Below are 19,798 nucleotides of genomic sequence, written 5' to 3'. Positions count from 1 at the left end.
AGCTCATCGATGTGCACAAAAAAAAGTACAAGCCCTAAAGACACAAATCCTTTACGTGTGTAAAACCTACTGGCTGTGGAGAACGTTACCGAAAGGTCTGACCGCTCGTCTTCTGAACGAAACTGCACCGCTGATCTCCGGCCAAAAATTGATTTACACCATATAACAAGTGCGTTACACCAGTTCAGATATTTTCTCACAGAACACAGCTACATACAAACGAGAGACCTCTTACAGAAAATGACGAAGGTTCCGGATCTTCACAAAATCATGATTGAAAATAAATCAACAGATGTCATACGCAATAAGTAACGTATCACATTTATATTTCTCGGTCAATTTCAGTGGAAAAAATGTGGAATTTGTTGTGGGACATTGTGGAATATTCCCAGTTTCATGAAGTTTAGATAGGTGGCTGCGTTATACGTAGCCTTCAAAATGGCGTCCGTAAAGGAGGTGCTTTCCAAGCAAAGAGTTATCAATGAGTTTCTTTCGGCGGAAAACCAGAGAATCGCAGATGTTAATAGGCACTTGCAGAGTTTCTGCGGAGACCTGACATTGGATAAAAGCACGGTGAATCATTGGGCGAGGCATCTGTCATCATCGCAAAAAGGTTACGCGAAGCTGTTCTTCCTCATCAATTCTACGGCCTGGATCTTGCACCTTACCACTTCCATCAATTTGGCCCAATGAAGGATGTATTCCGCAGGAAGCAATACATGGATGACGTGGAGGTTATTAATGCAGTAAGAGGTTGGCCCCGACTTCGACCTGTAGGGTTGTATTATGCGGGCATACAGGCCCTCCCAGTAAGGTGGAATAAGACCGTCGCACTGAGCGGAGCTTAAGTTGAGAAATAGGGTTTTGTAGCCAAAAGAGTGGGATAATAAGATGATGTATAGGAATCTTGAATAAAACCAACCTTCTTTCAGAAGAAAATGTGTTGCATTACTTATTGAACGCCCCCCGTAGAACGAAAATTTCCGAACAATAACTGGCACACTATGTGTGAAAACAGTCATAATCCGCACTTGCCACCACATGTGAAAGCGTTATAGTTCACAATTGTCAACAGGAAAATTCCGATCAAGTTCAGGCTCCACGCAATCCATTTAACAGAGCCGTTATTGTGCATAACATCTGACATCATTGATAGTGGTGAGCACATATCCGTTCTCAAAATAGTAAAAGACATACAGGATTACATAAGACAGAAATTGGAAAGCATCAGCAGGACTTCTCCGAGAGCTATAATGACAGCCGATTCTCTCAACGCTGAAGTAATCTCATTTCCAAACACAAAACTAAATTCTATGAACTGTTTAACAGCACACACACACACACACACACACACACACACACACACACACACACACACACACACACACACATATCCACACACGCACACTACATTTTCAGTACAGAATATCAGAAAAAGGAAGATTTTAAGATATACCTAGCCATGCAGCATGACACGATCGAGAAAACTATAACGAAAACTTTGCGAATTTCTTGAGTAAGACCATTATGTAAAATAATATTAGACCTCACGAATCTGTCAATGGCAGAGAAGGTGCACATGCACGGAAATGAATTACCACTCTGAAGTTTATTTAGTTTTCTTATATTTCATTTACTCTTTTCAAGAGAAAAGTTTTAGGAGACTCACTGCAACGCTTATGAAGGCAATTGGGAAAAATAGTGCTTATGCGAGGATTTTAGGTTTTCATATTACGTTTGCACATGTTTAAAATGCAAGCTTGAATGTTTATTCAAGTATGTGAGCCCTAAAGCTGAAGACATGTTCATGTTAGATGCTGTATATAAAATGTTCCCAGTGGATTTTCATTTTTTAAATTTTTTTACAAATTGAAACTCATTTTTACTGACAGTTTCAATTAGAGATCTAGAAGAAGCATGAAGTAAAAAAGAAGTTGTTAAAACGATCGCGCACGGTAAGCGGCAAATCCGGGTTCGAATGCCGGCCCGGCACAAATTTTCGTGCGTCGCAAACAGCTGACGACAATGCTTAGTCGCAGTATGTGAATCTGTTTCATAAGGCCTGTTGAATGTCAACAAAGCATGAAGTGATACAGTGGTTTTAATAGTTTTCGTCACATCAAATAACATGAATGCTTCACCTATTGGTATGTACGTTCCAAGAGTAGCCAGGCAACATATTTCTTCATTTCAAAAGCATCTCATGGAATGATCACGACGAGGTTGGTTCCTGAAATCAACCTCAGTATTTTAGTGCAACGGATCTACAGTCTCCGAGCGTTAGTTACAGACTAATGACGTAATTACTATTTATGCAGTTTGTTACAGCAGTGACCCTTGTCTCTTTGAAAATACCTTCACAACAATGGTAAAGCTTGTAACACTGAATCACTAAAACGTGTAAAACAAAACAAACAGTGATGTAATGCAGCTGTAACGTGGTTGCCACTGGTACGGAAAGAGCTCAGCATAGTGTTGCTATACCGCTAGTTCATTGCATTCAAATGGTTCAAATGACTCTGAGCACTATGGGACTTAACATCTGAGGTCATCAGTCCCCTAGAACTTAGAACTACTTAAAGCTAACTAACCTAAGGACATCACACACGTCCATGCCCGAGGCAGGATTCGAACCTGCGACCGTGACGGTCGCGCGGTTCCAGACTATAGCGCCTAGAACCGCTCGGCCACCCCGGCTGGCTCATTGCATTCAGTGAACACAAATACGAGGTGTATATCGGCCAAAACTCCCTCGGTAAATCTATCTATAGTATTTCTTTATGTCACTGTTAACCTACTATTAACACTGTGAGCAAACAAAACCCTTGATAGAACCGAGCGGTATTAACCGACCACGATACTGTTGCGCTTGGCCTCCTGTGGCCGTTATTTGAATACACGTCGACATTTCAGTAAACAAGTACAGTGATGACTAAGGAATACGAATTTCATTGTGAAAGATTTCAAGATACGTTGGCATATACTATCTAGCGGTTCAGCATGTGCTCGTGAAATATCACAACTGAAAGTCGCGATAAGTCGATTGACGCACCCTCACTCCTAGGTGGTCGACTAATACTGAATGCAAACTTGAGGGCTTTACTGTTGTCAACAGCTAGTACTGTGAGCGAATGGAGACAAGGTACACAGCACATATCAATGACACTTGCACTGTTTTCAGTGTAATGTAACTATAAATCTAATTGGGGCAAGCATCAACACGAAATGCAATAGTTCTGTAACGAGACTGCAGAGGCCATGGCTCCTTGATGCCGAAATTCTCATATGATATCATTGAACAACATCTGCACGTATGTCAGTGGAGTTCTGGTTCACCCTATGTATGTCAACTGTTTGCTATCAAAACTGCAACACCATGAAGGCGGATAAGTGTCCATACGGATAGTGCGACGATATTTGGAGTGCCAGTATCTGTTAGCACTGGAACCATTGGTGGAACTTCACTTGACGCAAAAGCACTGGGACCTATGGTGCAGATTCACTGGACACAGCAACGCAGAAAGGCCTGTGGACAGTGCTGCATCCAACAACACCAGACGTAGGTGTGGCACCTCATCGTTTGTTGAGAAAAGTCTCGGTTCTGCGTACAGCGTCACGATGGAGGTATCTGTGTGTCGAGGCTTCGATGCATTCATCACCGTCATACAGACACAGCACGTGGGTGAAGGATGGGGTGGTATGCGTAGCCAGTTATTTGGACAGCAGCTAACACGTTTCTAACGTGTTAAGGCTGGCGGCTGCATCCTATCTAAGAGATCTCCGATACTGTTGCAAATCTCTGAACAAGATGATACAAGACTGCATGTTGCTCATGCTCTCCTGACGTACCTCGAGGCAGAGGTTGTTAGATTGTTGCCCTGGCCAGCACTTTCTCCAGATCTCTTATCTGCAAAGAAGTCTGATCATAGGTGTTTGATGGATTGGGACGCCACCATTCGCCAGACACTATGACTGATGAACCCTGGCAGAGATTTGAAGTAGTATAGTTAAAACTTAGCTCTTTTCATTCCTTCCTAGTTTTGCAATGTTAAGGGCTAGCAGTGCACATATACATTCAGCATTTCGCCAGAAGAAACACACAGCCATACAGCTTATGGAAAGTAAGAGTCACCTTTGCGCTTTTAAGCTTTGATACTTTTTTTAATAAAGCAACTTAAAGAATCTGATAAGGAAATACACCTAAAAAGCCGATCAACCAACTACACTATTTAATTATTAAAATAACATTGATATAGCCAAAGGTAATGAAATTTAAGAATTTTTTACCACATTTTTATTAGGTCGCTTTCTTTCTGTCTGTCTCTTCACTACAAATTTTGCAAATAATGTTTAACTAATTTCCTGATGAGCCAGAGACTTGAAATTTTAGCTAGCTTTCTTGTCGGTCTTTTCGATAAGGTGGGGTTGAAAAAGTATGTTATTTGACATCTAGGCTTCCCTCACGACAGGTGTGTTTTGTGAGGGAAACAGAATGCATTTCAGGCGGAATACTTGAGAGGGACAGAGGGACGGGGGAGGAGGAAATGGGGAGAGAGATGGCAGAGGAGGAGATGTACTGATGGAGGGAGAGAAGAAGATGGAGAGAGGGGAAGGAGGAGGCGTGTGCAGTAAATAAGCATACACGTGCAAGGCTGTGCGAATAAGGAAATAAAACTCTCATAAAAATATTCTGAAATTAATTTTGCTTGATTGTTTATTATATTTCTTAAGAAAAGGACAATTAAACAGACTGATGTCTTTGTGGTAGGTAGGTGTAACACTATTCTGCTTCAGATATTATAACGTGTAAAGACACTGAGATGTACCCCAAATTTAACACGTTTCTCTCTTGTAATCTCATAAATATATTTAAAATCCATTGAAAAATTCCATGCACACAAGATCTAAATGCATATTTTAATTATTTAAATAAAACATGTTTTTTTTTAATTTATCATGTTTTTAATCCCATTAAAAAGGGTAAGGTAATCTCTTCTAATTCCGTACAGATTCCTAACCCCATTTAGATACTCCTGAAAAATTGTGAGTGTGAAATTTAAAAAGTTATGAAATTACTTGTAAGAATTAAAAAGAATAACTTGGGAGGCATGTAGTACATAATTGCTGAATGACGATATCAGCTGCTTGCTATTACCTTTGCATACACTCCACGCTTTTCGTTTTAAATCTTACAAGCGTTTTCATAGTTCTTAAAAACTCAGTCACAAATTTTCGCGAATATCTTTATGGGGTTAGGAATCTCTATGAGGCTAGGAGAAATTATTTTATATTTTTAAAACCGATTAAATATATGGTATATTAAAAATTTTTATTTAAATAATTGTTCCTGAATTAGGATGTTTATCTTGATACCATTACCATAAACAAAACATAAGAACATTCACAAAATCTCGACAACCCTCCCAGAAAATGATAACAACAACACGGTGTGTCTTAATCAGCTACCAACAGAAACTGGGTCATGGTGATCTTTATACCTGTGAATTTTGCAAAGAATGACGACATTTTTATATAATAGCAAGGACTAGGAAAAACATTATTGTGAGAATGACCACTTGAGCATGTCACAGTCACCCGCCTAGTTCTAAATGTTTCATAGGGTAAATTTCATAATCGCTAATCGTCAAATTTCATAATCGCTATACAGTTACGTGAGGAGTGGATAACGCCCTAGCCTACACAATCCTCGAATATGAAACTCTATGGAAGATGACCTCTAGTAGCTGCTCGGAACTCGAAATTTACATGAATTCATCTATCTAAGCCACATAGTGACATCATGTGGAAACGATATCACATGAACTGCTGGTTTCGGTGTGCTGTTAATGTGTGAGTTACCGTAATGTTCAATTCACGTTCACATCTCACATATAACAGTGTGCTATTGACTTTGTCCAGAGTCACACGGATGAGAAGAAACTGTATCAAATGTATACAGCTCAGTATGGTAAACTTCTTATTCCAAATGTAACTACACTGAGCTACCTAACAACTTAGCAGGAGTAAAAGAGATTGCGTATCATTACTTGTGACATTAACAGTCCTTAACGTTACGACCATAGAACACACCGCAATCTTCTCCTACCCTGTGTCGATTATAAATGGCAGAAATCTACAAGGAACGAAATTTTTAAAAATATGTATACACTTTCTGTTAACGTTGTACAGGATGTTCAGAAAGGTACTGCCAAACTTTCAGTACACAGTTCACACAAATAAGAGAAAAAAATATGTTACGTGGAAATGGTCCCGCAGTCGTTTAATTTCCGTCAGCACTCATTTTATACAACTCTTATAGTACATTAATCATCGGAGACACACTGGAACAGAACGTACTAGGATACCGTATCAAACTCTTTCTTACACAAAGCTTTTAAAATGGCCTTTTGGTTATGTTTGGTTAATTTTAAATTCTTAGTTTTTCTGCCACTGTATTTCGTTCTTTTTAAACGGAAGTTATGCTGATATCAGATAACTTACCTTCTGATATACTGTGGTGAAAGCGCAGATATGTATTGAATAGGCAGATTCCCAATTGATGGATGAACTGGCGTATGATAACGGCCCGTAACGCTCAATATCTGTATCGGATGAGGTTTCCGGAACGAAGCTCCTCCACAGAAGTACATTTGGAGCAAATAATACATGTCTTAGGAAGTAATAAAGACTTATGACTGCTATTTGCGACTTGGAAAAGCTAGAAGTACGGAGACCAACAACGGAAGACGACAATTTTTCAGCCAGTTCAGGATGATCATAATTTCAGGGTCAGATAAGTGGCTACCGCAAGTAATGTTGACAATCTGGGTAGTGATATATAGGATAATTACCTGGTATGTCCATATCCTTAGCCTGTCCAGGCAAAATCAGTAGCAAATTTTCTTGTAAGGGCGCACTTCCGCTAATGATTCACAACAACAATGCCACATCTTATATTTTATGTAACTATGCTTTTCACGGATAAGGTGTCATTTCAGTGTGCCGATATTGTAGTTTTTAACAATCAGCATGTATGGACTGATACGAATCCTTACGTACACAGTAGTTCAACAGTTGAAGCACACCATCAATAAGGACTTTCTATCAGCGTTTGGCCTGGCACTGTTTATGACGATTAGGGCATCATGTTCTAAGGCAAATTTACAAAGCACGCTTAAAAAACACTTGATGTGATCTGCTGGAAGAACGATGCTACGAAACATGTACTTTACGCACACAGGAGCTCCTACTAAACTGAATGTTAATTCTGTCGGATTCTAAATTAAATATGCTGTGACTCACGGATAGAAACCAGTTCATTAGTTCATTTACGTCCATGTTCTCCAGAACTACGCAAACTAAAAGCTTATTTGCTAGGCATTTAAAAGCTCTTGTTTGTCGAAACTCGGTACAAGAGACAAAGTGTCTTCGCGCTCGTATAGTGCATGGCTGCAAAATCATATGCAATACTCCAGAAATTCATCAGTACAGGATCAGTACGACGACTGGATGTTGAATGACCCTCGATAATGGAGGACGTTTAGAACATTTCGTGTATGAAAGAGTTCATACGATTCGCTAGTACGTTTTGCTCCTGTTATTCTAGAGTGATTAAACCACAATGACGGTCTGTAGAAATGAGTTCTAACATAGAAATAAAACATGTCTGGACCCATTTCCATATAAGATATTTTCTTATCCTGTAGGACAGGAATGTGTCCTGGTATTTTGTCTTTAGCTTTTTGTTCCACGCTGTATTACAATGCAAGGTCAATGATAATATGTTAAGTACAAAATTTCCGTAATTTATAGTATTAAGAAACGGGTAAGCTGTATGAAACTTTAGTGCTCACTTCTATAAATATTAAGTAACAAACCGTGCTGTTAGTTAACCACTAGTTGGAAAAGGGCACAGGTCATCCCCGTTTCAAGAAGGGACGTCGACCAGATGTGCAGAACTATAGGCCTGTATCTCTAGCGTCGATCAGTTGTAGAATTTTGGAACACGTATTATATTCGAGTATAATGACTTTTCTGGAGACTAGAAATCTACTCTGTAGGAATCAGCATGGGTTTCGAAAAAGACGATCGTGTGAAACCCAGCTCGCGCTATTCGTCCACGAGACTCAGAGGGCCATAGACACGGGTTCCCAGGTAGATGTTGTGTTTCTTGACTTCCGCAAGGCGTTTGATACAGTTCCCCACGGTCGTTTAATGAACAAAGGAAGAGCATATGGACTATCAGACCAATTGTGTGAAGAGTTCCTAGATAACAGGACGCAGCATGTCATTCTCAATGGAGAGAAGTCTTCCGAAGTAAGAGTGATTTCACGTGTGCCGAACGGGAGTGTCGTAGGACCGTTGCTACTTACAGTATATATAAATGACCTTGGGGACAACATCGGAAGTTCACTGAGGCTTTTTGCAGATGATGCTGTAGTATATCGAGAGGTTGTAACCATGGAAAATTGTACTGGAATGCAGGAGGATCTGCAACGAACTGACGCATGGTGCAGGGAATGGAAATTGAATCTCAATGTAGACAAGTTTAATGCACTGCGAATACATAGAAAGATCCTTCATCATTCAGCTACAATATAGCAGGTCAGCAACTGGAAGCAGTTAATTCCATAAATATCTGGGAGTAGGCATTAGGAGTGGTCTAAAATGGAATGACCTTATAAAATTTAATCGTCGGTATAGCATATGCCAGACAGATTCATTGGAAGAATCCTAAGAAAATGTAGTCCGAAAACAAAGGAAGTAGTTTACAGTAGACTTGTTCGCCCACTGCTTGAATACTGCTCACCGGTGTGGGATCCGTACAAGATAGGGGTGATGGAAGAGATAGAGAAGATCCAACGGAGAGCAGCGCCTTTCGTTACAGGATCATTTAGTAATCGCGAAAGCGTCACGGAGATGATAGATAAACTCCAATGAAAGACTCTGCAAGAGAGACGCTCAGTAGCTCGGTACGGGCTATTGTTGAAGTTTCGAGAACATACCTTCTCCGAAGAGACAAGCAGTATATTGCTCCCTCCTACATATATCTCGCGAAGAGGCCATGAGGATAAAATCAGAGAGGTTAGAGCCCACACACAGGCATACCGACAATCCTTCTTGCCACGAACAATACGAGACTAGAATAGAAGGGAGAACCGATAGAGGTACTCAAGGTACCCTCCGCCACACACCGTCAGGTGGCTTGCGGCGTATGGATGTAGTTGTAGCTGTAGTTTGTTATCATTCACGTGTACTAAGCATCTGCTGTTGCAACGATAACAACCCTGACTCCACAAACCATTGAGAGGAGGGCAACCAAATTACCTACTAAATCCTGCTGCCAGGTGCTTGAATACTGTTGGCACAGCATGCTGCAAGACAACAGTCTGCCACAGTGGTGGGCTGAATTTCCACATGCAGTGGTACGATGCTGCGCTTCCGTGGTCAGCTACATGGCCGGTGACGACGCCATCTCATAGCATATCTGGGCAGAGCTACATTCGCCTGTCAGCAGCAGCACTTGTATTCATACTACGACTAGTTTCGGATCTTTCGACTACAGTAGACACCGTCTCCACTACAGCCAGGGGTTCTCTGTGGGACCCAGCAGTTTCACCTTAGCCGGACAGCCTAGATCTGATGGTCATGGGTCTCGAGCCAGCGCAAGCCCACTGGCTACCTGAGGCGCCGCAGTTTAGTTCATTTCAATTCAATTTATTGTCAGTACATTCAGAACTGTTATGAGCAAACTCTAAACACGTCTTACATATTCAATAACCATGCTGACGCACAACGTTTTATATTGTGTACTAGCTTCTTACTCGGTGTTGCATAGGTATATTACGCTTCCACTCTTCTATTAGTCCACCTCCTCCTTCCTCCTCTCTCTGTCCATCTCCTCTTCCTCGGTCTCTACGTCCCTCTCCTGTCCCTCTGCCTGCCCATCTCTTCCTCCCCCTCTCACACTCATTCTGCTCCTCGACCTCTGTTCACGTGCGTCTTCCCCCTCTGTCCATCTCCTCCTCACAACTTTAGTTCCATCTCCTTCTCCCCCTATGTCCTCACCCTCTCTCTCTATCCACCTCCTCCTCCTCTGTCTCTATGTCGCTCTCCTCCTCCGTCTTCTCCTTCTTCATCTCCTCCTCTTCATTTCTGTGTCCTCCTCACTCTGTCCACCTTCTCCTTCCCCTGTCTAACCACTTCCTCCTTCCCCACTCCCTGTCTGTCCATCTCCTGCTGCCTCATTCTCTCTCCACAACATTTCTTTACAGGTTGTAGTTAATATGAGTACCAGATCGTTCAAGGGATTTAGTACGAGGCCTTTATGCATGACCCTGCCCGAATACGCAAAGGTCAGATATATTTCACTTACATATAACATATTTTACACGTATTTGTGAACATAGTTAACCTGTATCTCTAGCTAATTTCGCCATACACTTTCATTTTCACGCATCTCAGTATTTGACGTCATATCTCCTAAACTATGGGCTGTACAACGACATCTTTTTGTAGGTACATTCACCAACATATGTAGATACTGTCTGCGAAATGTGTTACCAATAGAGCTAATAGCATAGAAGTAGTAAATTAAAACGTCAGCTTCATGGGGCAGTTTTATTGCATGAACAAAGAAAATGTAGTAAGTGAAACTTTTTTCCCTTTCATTATTTTGTGAGGGCGCCAGCGAGGAAAAGTTTCGTAAAAGTTTGAAATTATGTGTAACTTCCGTTGCAACTCCCTAAGTGCTGTCGTTCTCAATACTGTGACATGACTAAAATATGGGTATTCGCGCGTCGTGCGCTACATGATTTTCAGCCTCACCCTCACCCATTTGATAGGTAGGTGGTTGTTACCTCCACATCGGTGATTTCTGAACCGCAATTGATATCTTTACCAAGTTTGGTTGACATTGGTCTAATGGTTTACGAGGAGATGTGAGATATACAAACATATACACATACACACATATATATGTACATCCTTTTTTTATAATATGTATGGATGTACTAATAAGCTATCTTAACAGCAACCATTGGTAACAGTAATGTAGAGATATAACAGAATGATGAAAATAATACTTATTTAACAACAATATAAATTACAGGAATTAAGTCAAGTTCCAAGTGAATAATTTCCTGCTTGTATTAGTGGATATGTTACTGGCAGTCTCGGAAGAACACGAGGTTTTCTGATTAATTAGAACTGTACCTACTTCTAGAACTATTGTTGCTATACTATTCTACGTTGACCATAATGGTATCTGCGTGAATATATATATATATATATATATATATATATATATATATATATATATAAATTCTTCCTAATTACCTAAAAACTTCTCTTCGATGCTGATTTTATTACGGTTTGTAGCTCTTGCAATATATATATATATATATATATATATATATATATATATATAGATATATATATATATATATAGAGAGAGAGAGAGAGAGAGAGAGAGAGAGAGAGAGAGAGAGAAAGAGAGAGAGAGAGAGGGAGAGGGAGAGAGGGAGAGGGATGGAGGGGGAGGGAGGGAGGGAGGGGGAGGGAGGGAGGGGGAGGGAGGGAGGGAGGGGGAGGGAGGGAGGGAGGGAGGGGGAGGGAGGGAGGGGGAGGGAGGGGGAGGGAGGGAGAACTTACACACACACATTTACATATATATATATGAACGCTATCCTATGTCCACCAGACCTGCATGGGTGTGTGGAGAAGAAAGAACTATACAGGTACGCAGATATCATTATGAACAGCGTATATATATATATCTTAATCAATTAGATATTCGATGTGACATCATGTTAACTGCAGTCTAATTGTCTGCAGCCTATATCTACGTAAGAAAAGGGGAAAACTGAAAACGACATGATCAGCGAAACCTTCCTCTGCACATTCAGGGACTGGTGTGTTAGTACATCTCATTCGATGCAGATGTTTTGGACATAGGCTGAGACTTGTTAATGTACGATACCTCGAGGGGCCATGCCTCTTAGTTTGAGCACGTTCCTAATGATTGGCAAAATACTGTATTTTCGCCTTGCACTGCTTCTAGTTTCCCCGTCAGAGCGCCACTCAGCTAACTCCCAGGCCCGCAAATGTCTTTATGAGTAATATGAGTTCATGTGATCTTGTACGCACTATTAAATTGTTCATACTCCAACCAGTACCGCACTGCCCTGTAAGGTGCCACGATATCCATCGGACATATCTGGAGAATTATTAGGGAGCCATCGACAGGTGTAGTGCGAAAAGCACCGGTGAGCCTCGGAAGTACTCTCCGCTGAATTCGTTGCCGTAGTGTTTTGTAGCTGCCTAGTCGCAGGCGATACACCCAGACTACAGTTGTGCTCCACAAAAACTATGGTTCGGTTCAGTACAGATATGATGGTAGAATCACAGATGGTACGGTAGTGGAAATCAGTACAAAGGCAGGGTTCCCATGAAAGTAATAGTACAGTGTCTGAAGCATACGTCTAATTTATTATGAAAGTAGTAGATACTGCATGGAAACTGCTAAAAATGCACTCACTGTTCTCTTCTGTTGTTGCATTGTCAATACTTCCTCCAACATTAATTCTTCCTAATTACCTAAAAAATTCTCTTCGGTGCTGATTTTATTACGGTTTCTAGCTCTGGCAATTAAAATGTCGCCCACTCTTTTCATATTGCTCTTTCCAGCTCGCATACGGCCTCAGTCTGGCTTCCATTGCTTTAATCATGTCATCAAGTATACCCCAAAGGCTTTCCACGGGGTTAAGATCCGAGCTGCGTGCAGGCTAGGGCGAGACATCGATATTTTTATCTTCAAACCACTTTTTGGTTGCATCACAAACACGCACAGCTGCATTACGTTGTTGAAACATTAGACTTTCGTCCTCTAGGTCCTCATACATTCTAATCATTTCTGTCTCTAGTATCTCAGTGTACACGTTAGAGTTCATTCTAGTGTTCAGCCAAGTAATGCGTGGTTTACAGAACTCTGCCCAAATCATAAATTTCCACCAACAAAATTTTCTACTCATTTGTACCTACTGCTCTATTCAAAGATCATGCCAATAATATTGAATTACATCCTACTCATCTAAATTAAACTTCTTATCGTCACTGAAGCTCACTTTATCCCATTCTGTAGTCCATGACCTACGTTTTAAAGCAAACTCCAATGTAGTCTGTTTACGTGTAGGTGTTATAGCAGATTTCTGCAGTCCTACCTTGGATGCAAGGTGTTTGTCGTTTGACAAAATTTGTCGTACACGTCTGGCAGTTGCCGGTAACTGTAAATCAGCGACAAGTTGAGAATAAAAACGGTTTCTGGCCCTTGCTTTGCGCAAAAGTAACCGTTACGATGCATCAGATAATTTTCTACTTTCCCCGGTTTTCGTTCTGCCCATATCGCGTGTCAGGTCTAAGGAAATTATCAATCACTGTTCTTAACCGAATCAACTTCTTCTCGATTTGACCACTTGAGAATCGAGTTTCCCTGTACATACCGATTTTTGCTTTTTCAACGCATTATATCTGTTTAAAAAAAAAAAAAATGGTTCAAATGGCTTTGAGCACTATGGGACTTAACTTCTGAGGTCATCAGTCCTCTAGAACTTAGAACTACTTAAACCTAACTAACCTAAGGACATCACACACATCTATGCCCGAGGCAGGATTCGAACCTGCGACCGTAGAGGTCTCGCAGTTCCAGACTGTAGCGCCTAGAACCGCACGGCCACCCCGGCCGGCTATCTGTTTTCCGCATGAAATTATCACAGTCGTAGTTTATGTACACAAAACGCCGTGTCACTAATGGTGTCTGTTACGTATCTGCAGTAAAGGCACGTACGCACACGCTAACACAGTAGAAAGCCGACTGCTTTTATACCAAGTTCCACCATCAACCACCTGAATCGCTGATGTCTTGTTATATACTTCACTACCGACATCCAATACGATACCATTTTACTGCATTTGTCAGTATAATGGATCTGACACTGTTCCATATACACTGTGCACAGCTATTCCATCCGACAATGTTAATTTTCCTACAGATATCCGTCCCTTTATGCTGATTTCCACTACAGTATTGGTAGCATTAGTAGGGAAAGAAACACATATGAATGTATGAGAGAGGAACTGGTAGCCGACGACTTTACTTTGTGTTTGTGTGTTTGCTTTGCTCATAATTTGAACCACACATCGCTCAGTATTAGTTCATTTTGTATTTTATATCCTTAAAAACATAAAACACATTTTATAAGAACAAAATTAACTGTTCGCATAACTTTTACGCTTTTATATAACCAAAACAACTACTTTATGTCCAAGAACAGTTTTTATTCAGAGACACAAAAATATATGTATGATTATTGATGCTAATTCGCCCTCAATAGAACATTGTTCACCATGATCAAAGACAACCGTTTCCTGTGATAATTGATAAATGTAAAAGTTGTTTAGCAATATGAGAGACATGTTTTATATCAGCTCGACGAAGTATTGAAGCTATATCTAGTGTGTTTTTTATGCATTTCTTTTTTATTTAATTTTACCTGTTTGGAGGAAATTGCGTTTTCCAACGCTGTTTGGTAAATTTTATTTTTCCTTCAACATCCCTCTGTTTCACGTTAAAGATCAAAAATTTTCAAATAAAACCTGAACTATAAAAGGAAAATTTCAAGTTTGCTACAAATATTGTTTATTTTTAAGTAACAGACAAGAGGATAGCTACGTAGAACATAAATGTCATCTAAGTTACGCGGCCCTTTATATATCCACACTCTTTTTCGAGATGGTTCACCGCTTATTAACACTGACCGCATATGCAAACAAAGCGATCGAAATGAGGTGACGCCCGATAAGGTGCACAAAACACCTAACGCACAGATAATGCGGTTATGATCTTATCTGACCAAAACTACCAGGAAATCTACCATTGTCTACGCTTACTTACGATAGTCTATGGTAGCCTATGGTAGCTTTACAACTCAAGCCCAACCGCTAACAGCGAAGCCCACAACGGTGTTGAAGACAGCTTCGTGATATGACCGCACCACATGTAACGGTAAGTTGTAGTCAGCATGCCATCACGGGAATTCTTCTACATCATTTTAGCTGCTTTCTATGTCACAGATTTTACATGTCAGAAAGTTTTGTCGGTTAGAAAAATGCCTAAATACCTGCAAACAGTGATGCGTTTTACACGCATTCCGTCAAGCCTCAGGGATGAATTTATGGCAAGAGAAAGTCTTCCGTTCAGAAGTTTGTATGTGGTTTTATGAACAGCAATAGTCAATTTGTCACCCTTGCATCAGTGCTTCATTTGAGCAAGCACATCATTCGTTTTTTTGTCAAGTCTCTCCCTGGAGTCCGCCGACACAACTACTATGATGTCATCTGTGTAAGCGCAAAGACCTTGAATAGTATCTGCCCCATCTGACAGATGTAGTAGGAGTTCAGTACTAAGGTCCCAGAGCAAAGGACCACTACCTTGCTCTGCCCCGCAAGCCACTGCACGCTACATCCGCTACAGTAATCGCCAAAGCTCTGATACAGACATTTTGGGACTCTGAGATCTCGGAGGCGTGCGAACATCGCCGCCCATTAAAGATTATGGAATGCGCCTGCGATGCCAATCATGGGCGAGATTGTATACTTCGTTGTTGAATTTTCTACAAATTTGCTGAGCTCTATTAACCGCATTGTCTGTAAACTTCCCTTTTCTGAACCCATACTGATATTGGTTTAGACCCACAAGCTCTCTGTGTGCCCACAACTGGTCGCAAAGCAGATGCTCCTGAACTTTGGCCAAGAATTTTAATAAGCAAATGGGTCTGTAGTTTTTCGATTGTGTCAGGTGTTTTTTATCGTTTCCCTTTTTAATCACTACTACTCTAGCTGTTTTCCATATCGGCGGGATACTATCTGTTAGCAACGTCTCGTTTGGTAATGCTTTCAAATGACAGAGGACCTACCATCCACATGGCCTCAGAGCAAACGCCATTCGGACCAGGTGCCTTGCCAGTTTTGAGGTTGGAAATTACGATAGCAGCTTATTCTTGAGTGAAAGATAATACCAACAACCGACTGTTATATTGGTTATCTAGTTCACTTTAAAGCTGTGCGTGTATTCCAGTAGCTGTGTCTGTGCTATCATCAGGAAGTAGAGCTAATAGCAGATATTCTGCTTATTTTCTCCATCCAGGCGTCATGGAACCAACTATTTTACGAACTGTGGGAGTGACAGTAGGTCCCTTAACTTTTCAATAACATATGATCCTCCTCACATGTAACATTGCAGTTGCTTTTGATAGAAACTTCTCCCAGTGTGTTCTTTCAGTTTCCTGAACTAATGTTTTATAGTGCATCTTTATTGCCCTGTATTCATGTAGCCTCACAGCGCACCAATGTCACATCACCACAGCCTCACGACAGCCACGGCCCTCCTCTGGGACAAGCACCATGGCCTGGCCTACACACGCACTGCCACGAGCCGAGCACGCAATTGGCATTTATGCTGAGGTAGCGAATGACATCCTTAGGCAGATTGGTGGAGAGATTGCTCTCTATACGGACGACACCACCATGTAGAGAAGCAGTTGCAGCCTTCTCCTCAGACACCGCCACCTCTAGCAACATCTCGACAAAATAACCCAGTGGTGCAACCGTTGTAAAATTAGGATCAATCCTGCAAAGTGCAAAGCGATCTATTTCACCCCTAAAATCAAACTCCTGGATCGCCAACTCACAACTGACAACCGAAAGCCAACTTGGAGAAACTCAATCCTTTACCTGGGGGTTGAAATAGATCGTCGCCTAACATGGAACAGGCACCTCACTACGACTGCAAACAAGGGCCTCGACCTCTTCTGTAGGCTACATCCACTCCTGAAAGGCAATGGTATAACCATCCAGTGCAAACTCCTTCTCTGGCGCCAGCTCCTACTTCCAGTCATCTCGTATGGCTCGGAAGTACGGTCTATGGAGTCAGACACAGCATTTTCCCGACTGCAACGTCTCCAGAACAAAGTTTTCCGTGTTATCTCTGGCGCTGGCAAATACGTCCCCAACACACACGTAAGAGACTTCCTAGGGCAACCCACCACTTACACACTTATTCAAGAAAAATTCACAAAATTTTACGAAACGACACAAACTTCTCCCCACTTTCTCAAACAAAGTTTAGGAAACGAACCACCAGAAGCTTCTCACAAACGCCCAAAGTTAACCCTTACACGCCTCTTTAGAGACCAATAACACAGACATAAAACACCAAACACAAGTTTACACACAGGAAACACGCACACAACCCCAGTCCCTCAGTTTCAAGAAAACCCCTAGCGCATTCCGAAGTCAGGCGGGCACAGCCCAGTGGTACTTGGTGTACAACCAGAACACCCATAGCCTCGTCGCCTGGGTGACCACGCACGCCAACGACGCGCTGTCAACAACCTCTGTGCTGAAGAACTTAAGAATAAAGCCGCAAAGTACATGCATTCGTACCTTTTTAGTGTATACAAGCTCTACCCATCCCCCCACCCATACAGCCACCGCCCCCCCCCCCCCCCACACACACACACACGTACTCCCCTCATTTACCTAATTAACTATTCTTTAATGGTCAGAATGCACCGTATCAACCTATCTACTTTCCAATAGTCCCGGAAGAGGCGAAGAAAGATAAGGTTTTAACGTCTTGTCCAGGAAGATTCCATTAGAGATGGAGTACAGGATCGGATTACGGAAGTATGAGGAAGAAAATCTGTCGTGCCCTTTTAAAGTAATTATTCCGTCAACTACATTAAAGGACTTAACGAAATTACGGAAAACCCTTATCACGACGGGAGGGTTGGGAACTGGACCACCGTCTTCTCGAATGAGTGCCACGTCTTAACCAGTGCAGCACCTCGCTTGGTTGCTTTTGTCACGTTACGCCATAATGTTGTTTCCTCCCAGTTTAGATTGAGAATGTCATCATTAGTTGCCAGATATACCCATATAATCTATGACAACGTTGTGTAATACCACATTTTAGAAACTTCTGTTCATTTCTTGCCTGCACTTACTAACCATCAAATGTTAATTCCATCTTTTCAGGAAAAGTAGTTACTCCATACAGAGTAAGTCACCTAAAACCGCAGGTGCTACTGATGTATGCTTACAACGAAATGAAGTGCAACCAACGGCCCACAGCTGCAACGACACATACATTTTAATATTGCAAGAATGTTTATATATTTTCGGAAATCACATTTTTAAATGGAATAGTTTTTATTGCAATAAGAAAATAACTCTAGGGTAAATTAGAATATCAATTGTGTTTCTTTTTTCAGAGTTTTAATATTGCAAATACCAGCAATTATCTGCTCCATGTATCATCTCTTAAATTTACTAGTACTTTGTATTCTGAAGAAGAAACAGGATTGACTTTCAAGGGTAGAGTTCCAAATGCCGAGGATCAGCTTCAATACAAATTTACAATCTACCACGTAAAGGCTGATACACACGTTTTAGCATTTCATCGGAAATTACAGCGCAGGCAGGAGTAATACGTATTTTCATTTCGTCTGGTTTAGTCAGTATGAAAGAAAAATATCCACAGGGGTCAAATGTGGTGAACGGGCCGGCCAAGGTACGTGGCCAACTCGTTCAATACAATGATTTGGAAACAATCGGTGGAGTCAAACTGCAGTACTTAGAGCACTACGCTCTCGATAGCCATCATGCTGATATTATACGATCCTCCTAGTGATTAGTTTCCAGTGTAACGTGGTGCAAATACGGACAGTCCTCTTCCCCGATAATCTGTTTGGTTACGAGGCTATAATGTTCGTACATTTATTTCCTTTACAGTACATATTGCACTGCAAATGACTTGTCAGTTACTTTGTGATACCTTCAGAACTAGGACCTGGTGGAAGATGTACGCGGAATGATGCCTTTCTAGATGTGTGCCCCCCCCTCCTCCCCCTCTCCACCCCCCCCCCCCCTTTTAACAGTTATTCATGAACCTCTCAACTACTTACGTGAAATTGGAAGTATAAGGCCTAGAAAATATAACTGAACCAATCGAATGACTGGAGAAGTGGGTGAAATTAAATTTTTTTGAAAGACATATTTCAGAACATCACCGGCTGCAGTATAAACTTACTTAAAATGCGGAATTAGTTTCAGTCTATATGGACCATCGTCTGGTACTGCTGCGAAAATAATGTTCTGGCTTCTGTTGTTGTACATCCACACGTTAGTTCCCATGCAATTGGAATCGGCATGTGTGGGGGTTAAGTGTACTTCGCGTTCTCCGGCGTCGTTAGTTCTATCCGTATCAAGTCTCTCTCAATCAAGAGATGCAGAGAAATGATTTTGGAAACAGTTTTAACTTCTATGTATGGACATTAACCCAATATATACTATATTTATCATGTATCTTGTTTAGTGATGAAAGAATATTTACAAATCATCGTCAAATAAATCACCGAAACATGCGCTGTAGCCGCGCGGGATTAGCCGTGCGGTCTCAGGCGCTGCAGTCATGGACACTGCGGCTGGTAACGGCGGAAGTTCGAGTCCTCCCTCGGGCATGGGTGTGTTTGTTTGTCCTTAGGTTAAGTAGTGTGTAAGCTTAGGGACTGATGACCTTAGCAGTTAAGTCCCATAAGATTTCATACACACTATGAACATGGGCTGTAGGGATATAAACAATCCTCATAGGCTTCGTGAGACGGAACGTCAGCGTCCATAGAGTGTAAATGTGTTGTGCCGAATAGTGAACCATAGTGAACTCGTAGAAAGACCACTAAGT

At 41.4% G+C, this 19,798-nt stretch overlaps 1 protein-coding gene across 1 annotated transcript in view; it reads right to left on the bottom strand.

Annotated features, from left to right (window-relative positions):
• Nucleotides 1–16,635, bottom strand: part of LOC126470889 (uncharacterized) — a 284,322-nt gene extending 267,687 nt beyond the window's left edge. Inside the window, exon 1 of the mRNA XM_050098913.1 lies at nucleotides 16,458–16,635. Coding sequence (XP_049954870.1) covers nucleotides 16,458–16,635 — 178 coding nt within the window. The remainder of the gene's footprint in view (nucleotides 1–16,457) is intronic.
• Nucleotides 16,636–19,798: the final 3,163 nt, after the last annotated feature.

The sequence above is a fragment of the Schistocerca serialis genome, chromosome 3 (genome assembly GCF_023864345.2).
Source record: "Schistocerca serialis cubense isolate TAMUIC-IGC-003099 chromosome 3, iqSchSeri2.2, whole genome shotgun sequence".
Taxonomy (NCBI): domain Eukaryota; kingdom Metazoa; phylum Arthropoda; class Insecta; order Orthoptera; family Acrididae; genus Schistocerca; species Schistocerca serialis.
Note: the sequence above shows the minus strand (reverse complement) of the source record. Positions and strands in the feature narration are given on the sequence as shown.